The following is a 19,565-nucleotide window of genomic DNA, read 5'->3' as shown; positions in this document are numbered from 1 at the left end:
TAATCCTGCCTCAACCCTAGTAGGTTAGATGTGGGCTGGCACTGCCCCTAAGTTTTAGAGGGGTTGTCTGCTTTATTTATATTATTGATGATATTATCAATATCAGATCGGTGGGGGTGGCAGGTGTTTGAAGAGAAAGCGGCGCTCATACGAGCACAGCCTTCTCTTCATTGTTTACCTGCTCGTCTTCGCCACCGCAGCGGTGAGCAGTGTAGTTACAAGAATCCGTCCCATTCACTTCTATCGGACTGCTCTGTAGTATAGATTTGAACAGACGGAGCTGTCCCATAGAAGTGAATAGGGACGCCATATTTGTAATTACACCTGCTCACCATCATATCTGCGCTGCTTTCTCTTCAAACAACGGAATGGTGGGGGAAGGGGAGGGGGGCGGGAGTGGTCTCCCTATCGATCTGATATTGATGACCAATATAGCTCATTAATATAAAAAAAAAAGAGGGCAACCACTTTAAGGCCTCATGCACACGATCGTTGTGTGTTTAGCAGTCTGCAAACCGCGGATCCGCAAAACACCGATGGCGTCCGTGTGCGTTTCCGCAATTTGCTGAACGGCACGGACAGCCATTAATATAACTGTCTATTCTTGTCCGCAAAACGCAGACAAGAATAGGACAGGTTATATTTTTATTGCGGACCACGGAACGGAGCAACGAGTGCTGTCCGCATCTCTTGCGGCCCATTGAAGTCAATGGGTCCGCATCCAAGCCGCCAAAACTGTGGCTCGGATGGATGCGGATCAAAACAACGGCCGTGTGCGCGAGGCCTAAGTCAGTCTAGAATGGAGTTTGGGGAGAGAGGAAGCTGTGACTTATGCTCCCTCTTCTTTAAAAGGGTATTCCTATTAGAATAAGGGATCCCCTATCCACAGGATAGGGGATAGCTATTAGATTGGGGGGGTCCTACAGTTGGATCCCCACCATTCATGAGAACAGGGGCCCCGTACCACCTGAAATGAATGGAGCAGTCAGTCACACATGTGCATGGCTGCACCATTCATTTCTATGGGAGTTCTGTAGATAGCCGAGTACAGCACTCATCTATTTCCAGAATTCCCATAGAAATAAATGGAGCAGCCTGACCGGCCGCTCTGTTCATTTCAGGCGGCTGCAGGAGGTAAGGGGACCACTGATCTAATAGTTATCCTCTATTCTGTAGATTGGGGATAACTTCATATAACCGGAATTCCCCTTTAACCTACGGAGACTCACAGATCTCTGCATGATCTGCAGAAAGAAAAAAACTAAGGAGAGAAGTAAATAACAGCAAAGAAAACGGCTCCAGTCCCAGAAAAATCTACTTAAAATGAAATTCTCATGACGCAGAATCCTGCCGTGTAAAGGTGGCCGTACACATGACCTGATTGTGATGCAGTGATTGGCCCAGCAAGAATTTCCTGTTTGTCGATTCGGGACAAGTTTTGGAAAAGGAGCGGAGAGGGATTGGTGAGGGTATTGCTTCTTTTATTTTTTAACCCACTCGAAGACCTTTCACAACCATTTTACCCCTCTGAACAACCCCTTTAATTTCAGAAACTGTGGCAAGTTCATGCCATGAAATAGAGGGCGTACATGACATACTCCCATGGATTAGTAATTAGGCCACTGCCTTTCCCTGCATGTCCCCAGTAGGCATAGACAATGTTATAACAGTACAGCTATAATAAATAAATAAATTTAAAAAAAAAAAAAAAACCTTGAGCATGTGTGACATTTTTTTTTTTATCGTCTGGCCTCCATTTTTCACATTTTGTCCTCAGTGTCACTTGATCTATTGCAAGCGTGCGCCACATTTTTTTCATGCTGTTAGGCCACACTATGGAAATGTAATTATTATTTTTTTTATCAAAGTTAAAAATGAAGCATTTTTCAGAAACTTTATTCAGTCAGTGGCGTATAGGGGCCCCAACGGCAGCTCACAGAGCACCCATGGCTCACTGATCAGCCCTAAACTGTAGCATCTATTTTTTTTTCTCCGTCTCATAAGTTGAGTAATGTTGCGAGAAATAAGACTGGTAGTATAAAAATATGCCAAGACCAGGGTCAGACTGGTCCATCAGAGGATTCTCTCATGGGCCCAGTCTCTGAAGCCATAGTGGGCCCCTGATGTCCAGGAGGAAAATCCCTTGGAGCCAATCACTTTCAACTACCCCTCTCTTCTCCCATTCTGTTGCAGATTGATATGCCTTATTTTATTTTTCTACTTTTTTCATCATTTGTATTGTTTTTGTACATTTTCTATTTTTCTAGATAGATTTAGTTTTATTGTAGCTGATATATGCTTCCCGTTTAGATGTATAAAAGTGAAATAGGTGTTGGAGTTTAATAACGCACAATGTGTATCCTCTCCAAGTCGATAGGAACAAAATTGCCAAATATGAATCGGTCCAGATTTTGTCATGAACTCTGATGCTCTTAAATATTGAGCGATAGGTCCCTACAATATAGATTATTTGTTTCCACTGAGGAAGGAACGTCTGTTCCAAAACACATCTGGTAGAACAACTTGCTGAACATTGATGGTGTAGATTAATATCTGAAGATGTCTGATACAAGAATAGTTGGCACTGAGGTCCCGCTACTCTTACAACATATGCGCGGCATACAGCAGAGCGGACGGCTGACTGTGAGGTGAAGGGAGGATCACAACACAGCAGGATTTGTGAATAATGACCTCCCCAATCACCACAAGGATAAGTACAAATCTATTAAATCCACCACGAACAGTAGACTAACGAACAGTTGATTTTTCAAACCAGCCTGCATTGGAGTGCATCTCCTGTAGTACTACAAGTTCCAGGTTAAGCACAGGAGCGCTAGTATATAGAATATCACTCAGACTCTATATGAACATTTCACTTGGAATAAGGCATAATTAACCGTGCAGTGTGTACACCAATACAACCCATTATAGGGATAACCAAGCCGTACTTTCAATATGTATGAACTTTTATGGGAGAGCTCCGCATTTTAAAATTTAAAGGGACCATGATATTTATATTCCTTTTTGTATTTCAGTGTTATTAAGACTATTTATTGTATATGTATTGAATCAGTAAAGTATATGCAAATTAACTGTGAGCTAGCCATTTTTCTTTTTAGCATTGTATGTTTTAATCACTAAGTGGTAGTTAGTGGGCCGTGCTCCAGTTTAGTACACTGCGGGGCATCCCTGTTATTTTATCACATTCAACTAGGGTCTATTTCTTCGATTCAAAACCTATTGATGATCTAGAGGTCGGGCCCCCGAGAATAATTTCCTCTGGTGGGCCCAAGGAACCGCAGACCGACACTGGTCAAGACCATTTAGATATTAAAAGGTAAATGCTACGTTAAAGGGGTTTGCCAGGAGTAGAAAATAGATGACCTTTCTTGAGGATAGACAATCTATGTCTGATCGGTGGGGGTCCGATCCCGACATCATCCGCCGATCTGCTGCTGGGATACTTGTCAGGGTGTCCGTACCTATTGCGTACTGGGACAGAAACTGCCTTGGTTTCAAGTTGCACTTACAGGCAGTAATCCACATGCTTTTACCACTGCTTGTCGCAACGTGTACAGGCGACCTAAGGCACACAGACACACACACAGAGAAACCTCATTAGGTAAAATCCTTCCGTTTAATGGCGATAAATAAAAACAGCGAAAAGCTACAAAGATAAATAATTTTCCTTTAGAAAAATAACTTGTCAGTGCAAATTGACCTATATATGTAAAAGCAATATATTATCCAGGGATATACAGTACTGTATGCAAGGTTGTGTTCGAGGACTGGCTGTATACAGCTGACAACCCCAGCGCTCCTCCGACTGTCTGCAGTCCCATGCCGATGACCCATTCCTGGTCAGGACTGCTGAGTGTTTTTATTTTTCAAATGGGGAACAGATTAGGCACAGCTCCTAGGCCAATAACTTAAATTCTGGATATATACAGTCCACGTGTCAAAGACCACACCGAGGTGTATGTGGGCGTCAGTTCTATTCATCTGAATGGGATTACTTTGGCAGCAAGCCACATTCAAATAAAGGCCTGTCACACAAATGTGGCGCATGTGAATATACCCCAACATGGTCTATATACTAATACCTAGGGTATACCCATGTGCTAGTTGTAGTATATGAGGAAGGTCCAGATAATACCGTCCATAACATGACAGGCAGGTGGCCATGTAGCGTGCAGCAGTTTTACATAATGGCCTGAAAGGAATGCACAGTAGGTTTCAGCTACAGTCTCTGCTGCATGCATGAGCACTTAGGGTGAATTCACACTTGGCAGATTGCACATGGATTTCTGCAGTCCTCTGTCCAATGAATGGGACAGTCTGCACAGTTTTCCTCCTGCTCACTACCGCATCCGTTTTTGTGGTCCACAACTCACGGACCTGCAAAACACGGATACCAGCTATGTGCATTTCACATTTTGTAATCTGTTAGAAATCTCTATTCTTGTCCGCAACAGGGACAAGAATAGGACATGTTCTGTTTTTTTTTTGTTTTTTTTGTGGGGGCACAGAATGGATATACGGATATGGACAGCACATGTTGTGCTATCCACATCTTTTGCGGACCTGTAAAAATAAAAGGGTTTGCATCCAATCTGCAAAAACTGCGGATCGGATGCGGACCAAAACGACGGCCATGTGCATGAGGCCTAAGTTTGATTTTACCTGCAACTTCACATCCACCTTTGAACTCCTGTCCGATCCTATTCTGTACTCCAGAAATAGGCAATGGTTGTCTTTTAGGTGTGGGTCCCGCACCTATAATCGGGAACAGAGGCCTGGGCCACACTGTGACTCTTTGCAGCACTACTCATTGATTTTAAAGGGCTTTTCCAGGACCTACGTATTGATGGCCTATCCTATAAATAGGTCATCAATGTCAGATCGGTGTGGGTCCGACCCCAGGCACCACCACTGATCAGCTGCTGGGGTTGGAAACTATACTGTGGATGGAGCCGGAAGCAGAAGGCCCGGTTTACCCTAAGTTCACACCTGAGCGTTTTACAGCGCGTCCAAACGCGGTGTAAAACGCTCAACACATGAAAACCAATGCTTCCCTATGGGAATGGTTCTCACCTGGGCGTTTTACAGCGCGTACGATCGCGCTGTAAAACGCCCGACGCATAATCAAGTTCTTGAGCTTCTTTGGGGCGTTTTGACGCGCGTTTGTGGCCATAGGACACTGCAGTCAATCACACAAACGCGCGTCAAACGCGTGTTTACTATTACAAAAAACGCGCATAAAAACGCAGGCACGGCCACTACACGGTGGACATAACTTTGCTTCCAGCGCCGGCAGCTGATCAGTGGTGGTACCAGGTGTCAGCCCCCCACTAATCTGATATTGATGACCTATCCTTAGGACAGGACATCAATATCCTATTTGTGGAAAACCACTTTAACTATCGAGCCACTGCTGCCATCCAAACGTTCCTTAGGTTTGGATTTTCGGGAGTGCCCTAACGGGACTACACTGACAATCATTAGATGTGATGTCGAGGCAATTCATGTCGCACGATGTTGCCCTAGCCTTATTGTTAGGGCAGAGAATTGGCACCCACTGTAATAAATACCTGAAATAGTACTGAAGACCACACATAAATATAAATCCTATGTTATATACTATAGTATACCTAATAATAATGTCATAATGTACATACATAACACAATGGTTTTCTTTCCTCCTTTTAGTAAAAGACCTGCTTTGTGCAAACCTTTCCTCTCAATGGAGTTACCTGAATGAGGTGCATCTGCTTGTCCATGGATAAAATAAAATAAAAATATATATATAAAAAAAAAAAACATGAACTTGTACAGCACATGAGGTACATGGCGGAGTGAGTGTGTGGTGGGGGCCATCCCCTACATTTGCCTTTTCAGATTATGTTTTGTCTTTTTCATGCTCCTGAACATACTGCAGAACATCTCGTAGCTGAAGAAGGTGAGTCCGGTTGACACAGCAGCTTTCAACAAACTTGGAGACAGTCCCTTATAAAAGCCTCTAAGACCTTCTTCTTTCTGGATACGGCAAGCACAGTCCACAAGCCCTTGGTAGGTCCTGACCTGTAGGAACAGGCGCAAAACAGAAAAGGTACAATGAGATCAGTATATCTAAAACGCCTCTCTGGATGTGAATTGCGACGAGAACAATAATGCAAAGTGATTAAATAGTTAATTGGGGGGGGGGGGGGGTGATATTGTGTTACGCATAGTATCTTGAAACATACCTGTAGCTAGTGGAGACTAGCTGCTATGATGTCTCCCGTACACTGCACACGCAGAGAACGGGAGATCCTGCTCCTTGTGTTTCTGTAGCACACCCTCAGAAATAGCAGCAGCATGGAGGACATTATACAGCGGTGCTTAGCAGTGTAGCTGTGAATCCAGCACTGGGGCGCGATAGAAAATTTACTAGAGCCAGCAGCAGAGGCTGTCTGTGTGCAGTGTATCTCTTTGTAATTGCTCCATTCTCCCCTTCCCCTCTCCACAGACTAATAGCAGCTGTAACCTGATCTCTCAGTGAGAGGATAATCCACCAACCTCTCTGCCTTTCTCAAGTCGGCTTTTTCGCAGTGAACTTAGAGTAAGTGACGAAGCCCTTTCCTGGCGAAACGCGCGTTGAGGTATAGTCCTGTCCAGACATCCGGTGCTTCCACAAGTTATGGGTAATTAGTGCATTCCTATTTTTATCTATAGTATTTTCATGTGGTTGCTATATTGTTGATATGCTACCGCTGCCGTGTCCTTGCCCTATTTACACTTTATACTTATGACTTAGCCCAAAAAATTAGAGGGGCCAGCCTGCAAATGATAAAAAGAAGGCTGTCAGACACAGCACGGGTGGCAGCTTATATGATATCAACTTAGAACATGCATTTTTGCTATATGTTACTCTGGTTAATGTTATATGATCTACCATTGTGTGGTATAACACTTTGGATGGTCTGGTTTGTTCCCCTGTCAGTACGGTGGGGAACCGTTGCTCCGATACACGGGCAGTCCTTTCCTTCCATGACCAGGTGCCTTATGTTACTGTATAATTATCTCATGTATTAATAAAGCTACATATATTTTATATGTGTGTCTTCCTCCTTTTTGTGTGGGGTTATTGGTTTGGTCTCTTTTTGGTTGCAACTTAGAGTAAGTGATACATAGAGGAGGAGAAAAAGTATGATAATGAAGAAAATGGCATTTTTCTGTAATAAAGTATATTACAAACTTTATGGAACAAAACTGAAAAGATAGTTACCCTTTAAGGCTGAAATCACACATGCAGTTTGAAAAAAAAAAAAAAAATGAAGCAAGTCCTGCTTCCCATTGAAATGAATAGGAGGCTGTTTTGAGGCGGAAACGTGCCAAAATCAGCACAAAAAAAAAAAAAAAAAAAAAAAAAAAAAACTCTGTGTGAACTGGCCCTATAACAGTTCAGACCAACTACAGGATGCAGCATGCCCTGCTGTAGGCTGCCTGGGCATGCTGGGAGTTCTAGTTTTGCAACAGCTGGAGGGCCGCAGGTTGGGCACCCCTGATCTAATTCATAGCTGCATTCTGTCCTTGGGATTTTTATAAAATTACAATCAGTTCCACAAGAAGCCCCGTGTACCCGGGAGCCTGGCCTTGTATAATACTGACCACCACAACCTGCGGACATTAGTCATTACTTACCTCCCCAAAGGCCGCTCTCGCCTGCTCAAAACCTCCGACCTGAAGTCTTTTCTTAAAGAGATCAAGTGGATATGTAACGGTTTTACTGATAACTCCGGCTCCGCTGCCGCACAGGAGGCTCTTCAGGTTGTCTTCAAGGGGAAAAAAAAAATAATGAAATAATTTTATAATGAGATAAATTTTGTTCTTAGCTTAAAATGCCCCGCAATAGATTACCATGAATACAATTCTATTGAGGAACGCAATTTTTTATTTTGCTTAAGGCTACTTTCACACTTGCGTTGTTGTTTTCCGGTTTTGGGATCCGGCAGAGGATCTCAATACCAAAAAAAAAAAAAAACACATCCAGCACTTTCAATGTATTTACTGACGAATCCGTTTTGATTTCACACAACCGCATCCTAACGGAACGGATGCGTCCTGATGTGCAAATTCAAAACGGATCGTCTGCCGGATCACAATACAGGAAACCCACACAAACATGGGGAGAACATACAAACTCCATGCAGATGTTGTCCCTGGTCAGATTAGAGCCCAGGACCCCAGCGCTGCAAGGCACCAGTGCTAACCCCTGAGCCACCGTGCTTGGCCAAACCTAATGTGTATGGGAGAGTTAGCTGTCAGTCGAACAATTGCTCACCTGACAGCTATGGAATGTGTATGGCTAGCCTTAAAGGGATTTTCCAGGCGTTCAATATAGAATAGGTCAATAATATCTGATCGGCGGGGGTCTAACAACGGGCACCCCCACTAATCGGCTGTTGGAAAGGGTGCTGCAGCCTCATTACAGCATACCAGGCACAGTGCCATAGTGGCTGTGATTGGTATTGCAGCCCAGGGAAGAGGCTGCCGCACTCAATGGCCACTCCTGCCTCTTCAAACAACTGATCGGTGGGGTTTTCTCGGATCAATTTTGTATGGGCTACATCGAGGGTGTTAAAATGCTACAAGAGAAACAAACCCACCATCTTAAGTCCTCTCCGATCCAGTGATGCTGCTAGGGTGGCCACTCAGGCCACCCTCAAAAGATGGATTTTATAACCGCGCCCCCGGCTCTACTAAACCACTCTCGACCGGTTAGGCCACGCCCCCTCCCAGAACGCAGCCAACAGGGATTTAAAAAATAAAAGGCAGAATCAACTTGAGGTCAGCTGCCGGGGCAGGACGGAGGGTGACTTTCTCCCTGCAGCTCTGGCCACCATACCTGCTGCTTGGTCCTCTCCCCAGGCATACAGCAGTGATGTGTTTTTTTGGCCACAGCCATGACATCTCGTATACCGCTGCAGCCAGTCACTGCTGTATAGCAAAACTCTGCTGCAGCCGTTATGTGCGATATACAGGAAGTCACCAGTGCTGGATTGGGGGATTTGGAAGGCGAGTTGGAAAACCCCTTTAAGGCCTTACTCTGATGTCTGTAAATGGGGCCACATTTTAGCGTCCGTAGTACAGCCTCATAGCGATATGATGGGGCCAGGATTTGCATAAATGTGGCCTCATTACAGCTCTATGATGAAATTTTTATTTATTTTTTTGACACTGGATAGGTCATCAGTATCTGATCGGTGGGGGTCCGATACCCGGGAACCCCGCCGATAAGCTGTTTGAGAAGGCACTGGAGCTCCTGTCAGCACTGCGGCCTTCTAGTAGCTTAGTCAAGGCCGGTGACATCACATTCATCGGTCACGTGGCCTAGGGGCAGCTCAGCCACAAGCAAGGCGCTATACTATGCATGGAAAGCTGAGAGATGGCATGGCGCTCACAGGAGGATAGGTCATCAGTTAAAGAGAGTCAGAGAACCCCTTTAAACATGGCTTGTAGCTCATCCCTTCTTCTACAAACTACTGACGCCCTCTGCCTAAGGATTTTTTTTATCCAGTTCATGGCCGACGCTAAGAGGATTTATACATATACAGATCTTCTCAAGATTAATAAGGAAGGTCTTCAGGTGGAGCTTCACTTTAAATCTGCAGATTCCCAATAGTTAATCATCTATCCGACCAGTAATCTGGATATTACACGTATTACACGTAATTAAAATCACGTTTCACTTTTATTTACCTCTTTTATCCCGGTTGCTAAGTAGCAGCCAATTCCAGATTCTCTGTAATAAATTGTAGGAGGAGAACTGAAGACCGGCATACGGGAAAACAGCCAGCAAGGTGGGGAAGAGGCCACGGTAGAAGGTGAACACTCCTTCTGTCCTGTACATAGTGACGACGGCAGAGCGCAAGGTCCTATACACCTGTGGAGCAGACAGAACTCCGCTTCAACCATATTCTCGCCTGCAATTATAATATGGCTATAACACACAAGCATGATGACATCACAGGGATGATGATGTCATAATAGGTGGTATGAGTGACCTGTTGCGCAGTGATGTCACAAAGGGTTCTGGGTTCCTATAAATTGAGCAACAGCACCCACAGAAGCCAGACAGCCACGTGGTGTGCCCTCCATAAGACTGCACAGGGTGAGGTCATCGGAGCCGACATTATCTGGAGGTCGTCAGTAACGTGCCCTATATGGCAAGAATGTATGTGATGATGTCATTATGGGCAATGCCTATGATGCCATAAAACTGCCAGAAAGCTGCAGTGGCTGCCATGGACTGCAGCAGCCATTCTATAGTCAAAATTAACACAAAAAAAACCACAACAGAGCGTTTCGGTGGAGCCCAATTTGGATGTTGGTAAGCCATCAGACTGCTCTGGCAGCCACGTGTCGAGGAGCTGGACTGCAGCGGGTAATTATAGGAATGAGCCAGCTAAGCCAGAACAGTGTACCATGTACTAGAGACTCGTGCAATACTTAGCACAACAATAAAGCCTAACCTGCTTGTTGACGGTTTCCAGAATGCATTTTTTTTATTTTTATAAATACTCCCCCAAAAAAAAATATTTAAAAGGGTAAAGTGATTCTACTAATGAGATTCATACCTTGGGCTCTCCTTGGGCTGCAAAACGTGTCCTCAGGGTGTCTAAAGGCTGGACGGTCAGGGTCGCTGAGCAGGCGGCCAGCCCGCCACAAAAAAAGTGCACTACTGGAGCACGGGCATCAAGAGAGGAGGAAGTGTGAATTGTTTTAGTTAACACCTCAAAGGTTGCAAACTGCGGGGAGAAAAGACAAGAGATATCTGATATTATTCTACATGACCAGGAGGGCATTGCCCGATGCGATTTATAGGGGGGGGGGGGGGCCCATGACCACAACACTTGCCTGTACAGCCCCGTAACACACAGACAAGAGCTGAGCCGGAACATGCCCCTTCCAGAATCCGGGTAAGCCTTCCTCCTTTAGAATCACCCTGACAGCATGGAGAATGCCCCTGTACTTGCCCCGGCCTCTCAGATCTTCAATTTGAAGCTGAAATAAAGATGAGGAGGAAACAAGCACATTCAGGGGGTCAACAAAGTCGCCCATTCATTAGTGAATCCGAAGTTACAGTTCAGTTCGCCATATTATTATTTTTTTGGCTGTCTTTAGAGATGAGCGAATTTCATGTTATGAAATTCGTTCACGCTTCGTTTGGCGGTTAAAGCAGAATTGCGTTATGGATTCCGTTACCACGGACCATAAACCATAACGCAATTCTATGACGGAAAGCATAACGGAATGCCTTCAGAGGCATTCTGTCATAATAGAAGTCTATGGGCTGCAAAACAGATCAGTCCCCGTTTCCATTATGCAGGAGAGGACTCGGGGGATCAGGAGAGGACGCGGGGGATCAGGAGAGGACGCGGGGGATCAGGAGAGGACGCGGGGATCAGGAGAGGACGCAGCCCATAGACTTCTATTATGACGGAATTATGCATTCCGTCATAGAATTGCGTTATGGTCCGTGGTAACGGAATCCATAACGCAATTCTGCTTTTACCGCCGAACGAAGCGTGAACGAATTTCAAAATATGAACTTCGCTCATCTCTAGCGGTCATGCTTATAAAACATGTACTGGACAAATGGAGCCCTAAAAAGAACATTTGTTTTAAATATCAACCCCATATTAAAGGGGATGAGCAGCTTTAGAAAAACATGGCAGCTTTTCTTTCAAACACAGCGCCACTCCTGTCCGCAGGTTCTGTCTGGTATGACAGCTAAGCCTCATTTACGTTACTGCAGTCGAGATGCAAAACCAGTTAGAAACCATAGACAGGTGTGACAGTGTTTTTATAAGAGGGCAGTAAGGTTTTGGGTTTTTTATAATCCCGGAAACACCTTTAAAAGCTAAGAACCAGGGCAATTATTATTATTATTTTTTTCCTCCACTCAAACATCTTCATCTACAGAGCTGTATAAGGGCTTGTTTTCTGTGCGGGCGAGCTGTAGTTTTTATTGGGGCCCTATGACTTTTTGATGACATTTTTTTGGGGGGGGCGAGGTGACCAAAATTCATCGATTCGACCACTACTTTTAGATTTTAATCGTTTGGACTTTTATGGACACTGCAATACCAATTATGTTCCTTTTATATGTAAAGGTGGGAAGGAGGGAGGGTTTGAATTTTTAAAGGGGGTTCTTTATGCTAAGTAAATTCACACTAGCGTTATTCTTTTCCGGTTTTGAAATCCGGTAAAGGGTCTCAATACTGGAAAAAAAACGCCGTTTTGTCCCAATGCATTCTGAATGGAAAGCAATACGTTCAGTATGCATCAGGATGTCTTCCATTCCATCCCTTGTACTGCATTTGACCGGACAAAATACTGCAGCTTGCTGCGGTATTTTTTCTGGCCAAAATTACAGAACACTACCGCACTTGCCGGATCCGGCATTCATTTCCATTGAAATGTATTAATCCCGGATCCAGTACCAAGTGTTGCCGGATACAGTTTTCCGATCTACGCATGCGCACTTCTTCCTAGCTTTGAAAAAAATGTAATACCGGATCAGTTATTCCAGATGATACCGGAAAGACGGGTCCGGTATTTCAATGAATAAGTATAACGGATCCAGATCCGTAAAAAAATATAAAAAAATATAAAAAATGTCCGTTTGCATACGGATTTCCGGATCCGGCAGCTAGTTCCAGCAATGGAACTGCCTGCCGGATTCTAACAACGCTAGTGTGAAAGTACCCTTATAGGCAAAGGAAGAAAAGCCAGCTCACCTCAAATGTCCAATGTAGCTGTGCACGAGGCGGACCCAAGTCAGTCCGTGTAATGGATTCAAATGAAAAAAGAAGCTTCAGCACCAAGCATGGACGTAGAAGAAATTCCCAATCTTTATTCAGCAATATTCCATATATACAGCAATCAGTGGCACAGGCTCCCGCTTAATCCCAGGCAATCAACGCGTTTCGAACACAAAGTGTTCTTAGTCATGATCTAGGTGACTTGCATGGTGGTCACTGAAATAGGGTCCAGTTCCCGCTATTCCGCCCCCAGGAGGAGTCCTGGGGAGGTGGGTTGGACGCCAAGACAATCAAAACCATGCAAGGCACCTGTACAAACATTTCTCCCGTGATAAAACATATAAGTTTACTTTAAGCATACTAAACAATTAATTAAACAATCTAAAATCATGTGGTTTTACCTATCTGAATGCGCCATAGCCCGAGAGTGGTAGAAAAAACAAATATATATCATTGTCCACAAGGCAGGTTTAAAACAAATAACTGAACATATACAAATATATAGATGGATATCCCTAGTGAATATAAGATGTAAGGAAGCAAAGATATAAATGTAAAAGATGGAAAAAATGGGACGGAATACAAAGAAATATAGAATCAAGAAATGAAAAAATATGTCAGAAAATCCACTGATACAATCAGGTGAAACCCTATAAGATTGACAATATATATATGCGCATATTCCGTTATATGGCTGTTTGTATCAGTTCAATTGAACCATATCCGGGTAGCCATGGTTCTAGACGAGTTGTGTTCCCATATGCACCTGGCAGTCGCCTGGTGTGAATTCATGTCCTAGTCTGCGCTTATTCAGCAATCAAAGGGTTATAACCGACATGAGGTTAATTGGTAGCGCTGCCTCGTAGTGCTTTTCTTATTTCTTGCTGCATGAGAGAGTCCTTTTCGAGCGATCCTCTTAGTATTCCTAAAGAGAATACACTGTCACTAAGATCTAAGATTTTATAGGGGAAAAGATGAAAGAGACCGAGTAGTTATACAAAATCTAATCTCCTTATTTGTATTAGATCTAATCAATGTTATTATTTAAAACTTGATTCGTTTTTAATTTTGATTTTAATTTTACTATTGACATCTTATTTCCCATTCCCATTTGGATTACTCTCTTTCTCACGTTCCCCGTGTTTCTTCCAAGTTATCAATATTTTTTATTATTTTATATTTATTTATTTATGATATGGATATTTATTCTTGATCACCCATAATTGTGAGGTAATGGCCAATAATATTTTTGATATATAAGCCTAACAGAATATATTTCTTTATACATCGACCCCATTCATATCTGAGTTGGGACACCATTAGACAGAATATATCTATATTCAATAACCATGATCATAACTATAGGGAAACCGGACAATATGGAATGTGGGGCCATTGTAGGATACTATCACCACACTAGAGCCTCACAATCAGTAGATAGAGGGAGGAAAACCACATGTTTAAAAAGAAAAAATTATTTCAAATGACCATGTATAAAAACATAGGTCTGCTTACAAAAGTATAAAACAGGATTAAAACAAAATGATAATGGCTTAGCTGCATGTTACTTTTAGTATAGATACATTAATTCTTTTTTAAGGTTAAGACCCTGCGGATATCTTGTTTTTAATCTCCAAATCCAATATGCTTCCCGTAAGAGGATCTTTTGTTTGATGTTACCGCCCCTTTGTGGTAGTGTGATGCGTTCAAAAGCAAAGGTGGAGAATGTATCTATATTGCGATCATGGGTATGTTCAGTTATTTGTTTTAAACCTGCCTTGTGGACAATGATATATATTTGTTTTTTCTACCACTCTCGGGCTATGGCGCATTCAGATAGGTAAAACCACATGATTTTAGATTGTTTAATTAATTGTTTAGTATGCTTAAAGTAAACTTATATGTTTTATCACGGGAGAAATGTTTGTACAGGTGCCTTGCATGGTTTTGATTGTCTTGGCGTCCAACCCACCTCCCCAGGACTCCTCCTGGGGGCGGAATAGCGGGAACTGGACCCTATTTCAGTGACCACCATGCAAGTCACCTAGATCATGACTAAGAACACTTTGTGTTCGAAATGCGTTGATTGCCTGGGATTAAGCGGGAGCCTATGCCACTGATTGCTGTATATATGGAATATTGCTGAATAAAGATTGGGAATTTCTTCTACGTCCATGCTTGGTGCTGAAGCTTCTTTTTTCATTTGAAAGTACCCTTAGCAGAAAAAAAAGCCACTTACCTAATTACTGGCAGTCAGTTCCAGCGTTGAGGGTCCCCTGTGGACTGGGAATGTGACATCCTGTCCATTGTCACGTGCGCTGCTGTAGCCATTCACTGACCTCAGCGGTCAGCTGGTGCTTGGAGACAAGAAGCAGCGGGGATGGGACCCTCGGCCATGGAATCGAGCACCGGTAATTAGGTAAGCATTAAAGGGAGCATCCCATGACTAATGTAAAAAATGATAATCACATCATATAGGACATGACATCCTCTTTCTAACAAAGCTAGAACCAGCCCTGTACCTCACATGGATCCAGAGATCTCCGCATTCATTGCTCTGCTAGATTTATATCAAGCTGACAGCTCAGAGGAGTGTCTTTTCTGCTGCAGCTAAGGGGGCGTGTCCATGCTGTCCCTATCACAGCTCAGGAGGCGTGTCCATGCTGTCCCTATCACAGCTCAGGAGGCGTGTCCATGCTGTCCCTATCACAGCTCAGGAGGTGTGTCCATGCTGTCCCTATCACAGCTCAGGAGGCGTGTCCATGCTGTCCCTATCACAGCTCAGGAGGCGTGTCCATGCTCTCCCTATCACAGCTGAGGAGACAGTTAAAGGATGAAACTGAGCATGTGCGGCCATCTCAGTGAGCAGGACAAAGAAATAAGGAAAAGAACAAACAGCAGGTGGCGCTATACAGATACATTTTATGGAATAACTCAGTGGCTATGCTAAATTTTTAATTACATCCAATTGCAAAAATATTCAGATCCAGGTGCTGGTTTGAAAACTGTAGAATATTTTTCTTGGGACAACCACTTTATGCACTATATGGGTCACATGTAAAATTTCTTTAGGGGTCAGACATGCTACCCCCCTCTATCATACCTGGCGCCCAATGGACGTACAAGTAAGCCACTTTGTTCTAAGAGGTTAACCCCATGCCACCCAGGATGAACTCATTCTTGGCCACAGAAAATATTCTTATTTTTCATCTCAGCCTTCTGGAACTATTAACTTTTTTAAAGTAGTACTTATTTGGGAGCTTAATTTTTATTACAGGGGTAGTTAAGTTTTATGATATTGATGACCTATCCCCAGAATAGGCCTTCAATGTTAGATTGGTGAGGGTCCGACTTCCAGCACCCCCACCGATCAGCTATTTGAAGAGGCCGCAGCACTCACTACAGACCTAAAATAAGTATGTGCATTTATAGTACATGCTGTTCTAAATTTATGGACTAGAAACAGCGCCACCCTTGACGACAGGCTATAGGTGCTACTGCAGCTTATCCTCATGCACTACATTGGACAAGCGTGGTCCTGCTCCTGGATAGAAAGCAGACCACTTTGTCTAATCCTGGACAACCCCTTTAATTTTGGAAGGTGAAATCTATTGTCGTATTGCCGCATCTGGAGATATCGATGTGCAATTGAAAAGAGGAACATACCTGGAAGCGAATTTTAATGACATCCAGGGGGCTTATGGCCGCCCTTGTGAACAGTCCAGAAAGAGAACCTGCGGCAGCCACTTCAGTCGTAGAAAGAAGACCCTCTGAGCCAGGGTCATACCCCACCATTCTTCAAGGAGACCTGGAGGTGAAGCATATGCAAAAAGTGAGATGTCGCAAGAAAGGTAAAAAGTTTTTTTTGCAAACGGCTCAAAAAATAAAATAAAAAAATAAATGCGCCATACTCACGGATCCCCTATAAGTCCTATTCCAACGCTTTACTGTGATTGGCCGAGTGACCATTTCCTTTTTATTAAGAGGACGTAGAGACTGGTGGGAGACCTGGGATCTTGTGGTCCACTCCATTCAGTGTCTATGGGGCCAACAGAACCAGCCAAGCATTGTACTCAGCTGCCACCATCAGCCCCATCACCTCTAAGGGAGCGTGGGGTCCGCGCTTGAGCACTGCTTCATTAAACTCGAGCTGATGTATGCCCAAATCCAAGCTGAACTGTGATTGGCGCATAAATTATCTTAGAAGTCCGTTCAGCGGAGAGGGCCTGGAGATCGCCCACAAACTCGCAGACAGATTTATCACAGGACGGCTTCCTGCAGCATGCTAGATCGCGTGAAAACATAGAAGCTGCAAAAGCCAAATGGTGCAAATTTTTCCCAAAAAAACTATTACAAACAGAGATTTAATTTTTTTGTTCGAAGTTCATGTAAAGCAATAAAAAAATAAAGATAAAAAGGGGGTCCGAAAGGCGTTGAAAAGGGAATGTCCCATCTCAATAGGATATGCCATAAATGTCAGATTAGGTGTGGGTCTCACCTCTGGGATCTGCTCCTATTTCCAGAAGAGGGCACAGAAAGTGAAGGGAGTGCACACCGCGCATGCGCAGCCTCCTGTACATTCAGTGCTAGGGGACATCCGAAAATACCTGAGCCTGCGCACGCGTCTATTTTAAGAAGTCACAAAGCAGTGAATGAAGAGTAGGGGTGGGTTCACATCAGGGTTAGGAATTCCGTTCAAAACGGAAACCTTTAGAGGCTTTCCATTTTGATCCGTCATATAGAGGTCTATGGGCAAGCAGAACGGATCCGTCTGCTTTCTGTTATCCAGGACAGAAAAGAAAGTCCTGTTGACGGGACTTTCTTTTCCGTCCTGCATAACGGAAACCAGACGGTTTTGAATTCCGTCTTACAATTCCGTTATAACAGAAAGCAATAAAGGAATTTGTAATGACGATGTGAACCCGCTCTTAGCTGAAAGTTCCAGTCTGGAGATAGGATAGAATCCCTAGGGTGGGACCTGCACCCATCTCTCTCTCTTTTTTTTTTTTTTACACCCGCAGTTTTGGTGTTTATTTTTTGGTTTTGTTAAAAATATTAGCTCCAGATGTTAGGAGGAGGTATATAAGAAATATAGAATGTGGAACGCATGAGCATTTTTTTTTTTTGGTCTCTTGAAGCTTTTGCCATTTTTTCATTCTTCACTATAGGAAAAAAAACTGCTGAAAATAAAACACCCCTCAAAAACCCCCAGAAGAACAGCATGCAGTATGGAAAAGAAATAGCGAGCGGTTTCTATGTGTTTTTTTTTCCTGTAAATTACAAAATGCCAGAGCAAATTTTTTTTTTATAGGGGCCAATTGGAAGAAAAGCACCAACATGACGATGCGCGTGTCCGGAACTCAGTACTTGCCTGTTCACAAAGCCTGTATACACAGAACGAGACAGTGGCAGGGCGCTGTAACAATGCCTGGTAAATAGTGGCAGTACTAGCGAGTATTCTTAGCCTCCGGAGCAGCACCACAAGAAAACCGCAACGTGTGCACGCTGGTAAAAGAGGATGGTACTGCAACTAGAACCGTACACAGCACATACATGCACCACAGGAATGCTCACTCATATACAGAGATAAGCGGCGCCACTTCTTCCTAACTGACAGTGAATGGTCTCTCTTTAAAAAGAGGTTCTGCAGCAGCTGCAGCGTGCATTACATCTAGGACCATGCTCAGTGCTAGCTAACACCCTTGTAATGTACAGTAATGGTGACCTTCTGGCATATAAATAATAACATCCCCTGGCTGCCAGGCAGCACTACAGAGGGCTGCAGCCCCCAGCACACCACCGCCCTATACGCAGCCTCCTACACACTCACCTTCCCCTCCTGCACACTTCCTCTACAGCCTCTGCCTGCAGGACACGCCCTCCCGTCTAACCAATGGGAGGCGACTGCTGGGCCAGGCCTCCTTCATCCACCAATGAGCGCCCGGTAGATGCTTTGTCCTGCGAGCAGCTTTGAGGACATCATGGTCATGTGACCAGTCACGTGTGTGAGAGGGGCTGGCTCTAGGCTGTGCAGAATGTGCAGCCACCTCCTGATGCAGAGAGGTGTGTGAGTTCACGTCACCGGTATGGATATAACGGAACCATTCATTTCAATGGATCTGCAAAAAAAAAAACTGAAGGTACTCCGTATGCCTTCCGTTTCCGTATTTCTGTTCAAAGATAGAACATGTCCGATTAGGGTCCATTCACACGTCCGTAGAATGGGTCCGGATCCGTTCTGCAATGTTGCTGAACGGATCCGACACCCATTCATTCTCTTTGGGGCCGGAAGAGATACGGACAGCACACAGTGTGCTATCCGCATTTCCGGTCCGCGGCTCCCGAAAAAAATAGAACATCTCCTATTCTTGTCCGCAATAGCGCATAAAAATAGGCAGTTCTATGGGGATGCCGGCCGGGTGTATTGCAGATGCGCAATACACTACGGACGTGTGAATAGACCCTTATTGTTCGCAAGGGTAGTACTGTTCTATCAGGAATGCACATGGACTTCATCTGTATTTTTTGCGGATCCGTTTTTTGCGGACTGCAAAATACTGAAAAAGCCATACGGTCGTGTCCAAGAGGCCTTGTCCGTTATGCGGACAATAATAGGACATGTTCTATCTTTCAGCGGAAGGCATATGGAGTACCTTCTGTTTTTTTTTCCCGGATCCATTGAAATGAATGGTGCTGAATGGTTCCATATACGGAACGCAAAAAACGGAATGTAAACCAAAAAAGAAAAAACGTTTA

General features: G+C 44.0%; 1 protein-coding gene across 2 annotated transcripts; it reads right to left on the bottom strand.

The window, feature by feature from the left end:
- Positions 1-5,163: 5,163 nt before the first annotated feature.
- On the bottom strand, positions 5,164-18,691 carry SLC25A19 (solute carrier family 25 member 19). 2 transcript variants are annotated; one of them, XM_044298225.1, is made up of 7 exons: positions 18,640-18,691; positions 16,476-16,617; positions 10,900-11,046; positions 10,620-10,790; positions 9,742-9,925; positions 7,684-7,814; positions 5,164-6,081 (listed from the first exon to the last, which is right to left on the bottom strand). In XM_044298225.1, exons 2-7 carry the CDS (start codon positions 16,602-16,604, stop codon positions 5,881-5,883), a joined length of 963 nt encoding a protein of 320 aa, XP_044154160.1. In that variant the 5' UTR covers positions 16,605-16,617; positions 18,640-18,691; the 3' UTR covers positions 5,164-5,880. The 2 variants fall into 2 exon arrangements, with proteins under 2 accessions (XP_044154160.1, XP_044154157.1); XM_044298222.1 differs by lacking the exon at positions 18,640-18,691 and adding an exon at positions 16,725-17,395.
- Between the last annotated feature and the right edge of the window lie 874 nt (positions 18,692-19,565).

The sequence above is a fragment of the Bufo gargarizans genome, chromosome 6 (genome assembly GCF_014858855.1).
Source record: "Bufo gargarizans isolate SCDJY-AF-19 chromosome 6, ASM1485885v1, whole genome shotgun sequence".
In the NCBI taxonomy this organism is placed as follows: domain Eukaryota; kingdom Metazoa; phylum Chordata; class Amphibia; order Anura; family Bufonidae; genus Bufo; species Bufo gargarizans.
The sequence above is the reverse complement of the archived record's forward strand: the minus strand, read 5'-3'. Positions and strand labels throughout refer to the sequence as shown.

What these genes read in the sequence shown, in the direction of transcription:
- SLC25A19 (XM_044298225.1), bottom strand. Translation starts at nt 16,604, where the DNA reads ATGGTGGGGTATGACCCTGGCTCAGAGGGTCTTCTTTCTACGACTGAA. An exon ending in TGTGTTACGGGGCTGTACAG is followed by an intron (nt 10,791 to 10,899) that starts GCAAGTGTTGTG and finishes TTCTCCCCGCAG; the next exon opens with TTTGCAACCTTTGAGGTGTT. An exon ending in TAGCAACCGGGATAAAAGAG is followed by an intron (nt 7,815 to 9,741) that starts GTAAATAAAAGT and finishes TTCCCCTTGAAG; the next exon opens with ACAACCTGAAGAGCCTCCTG.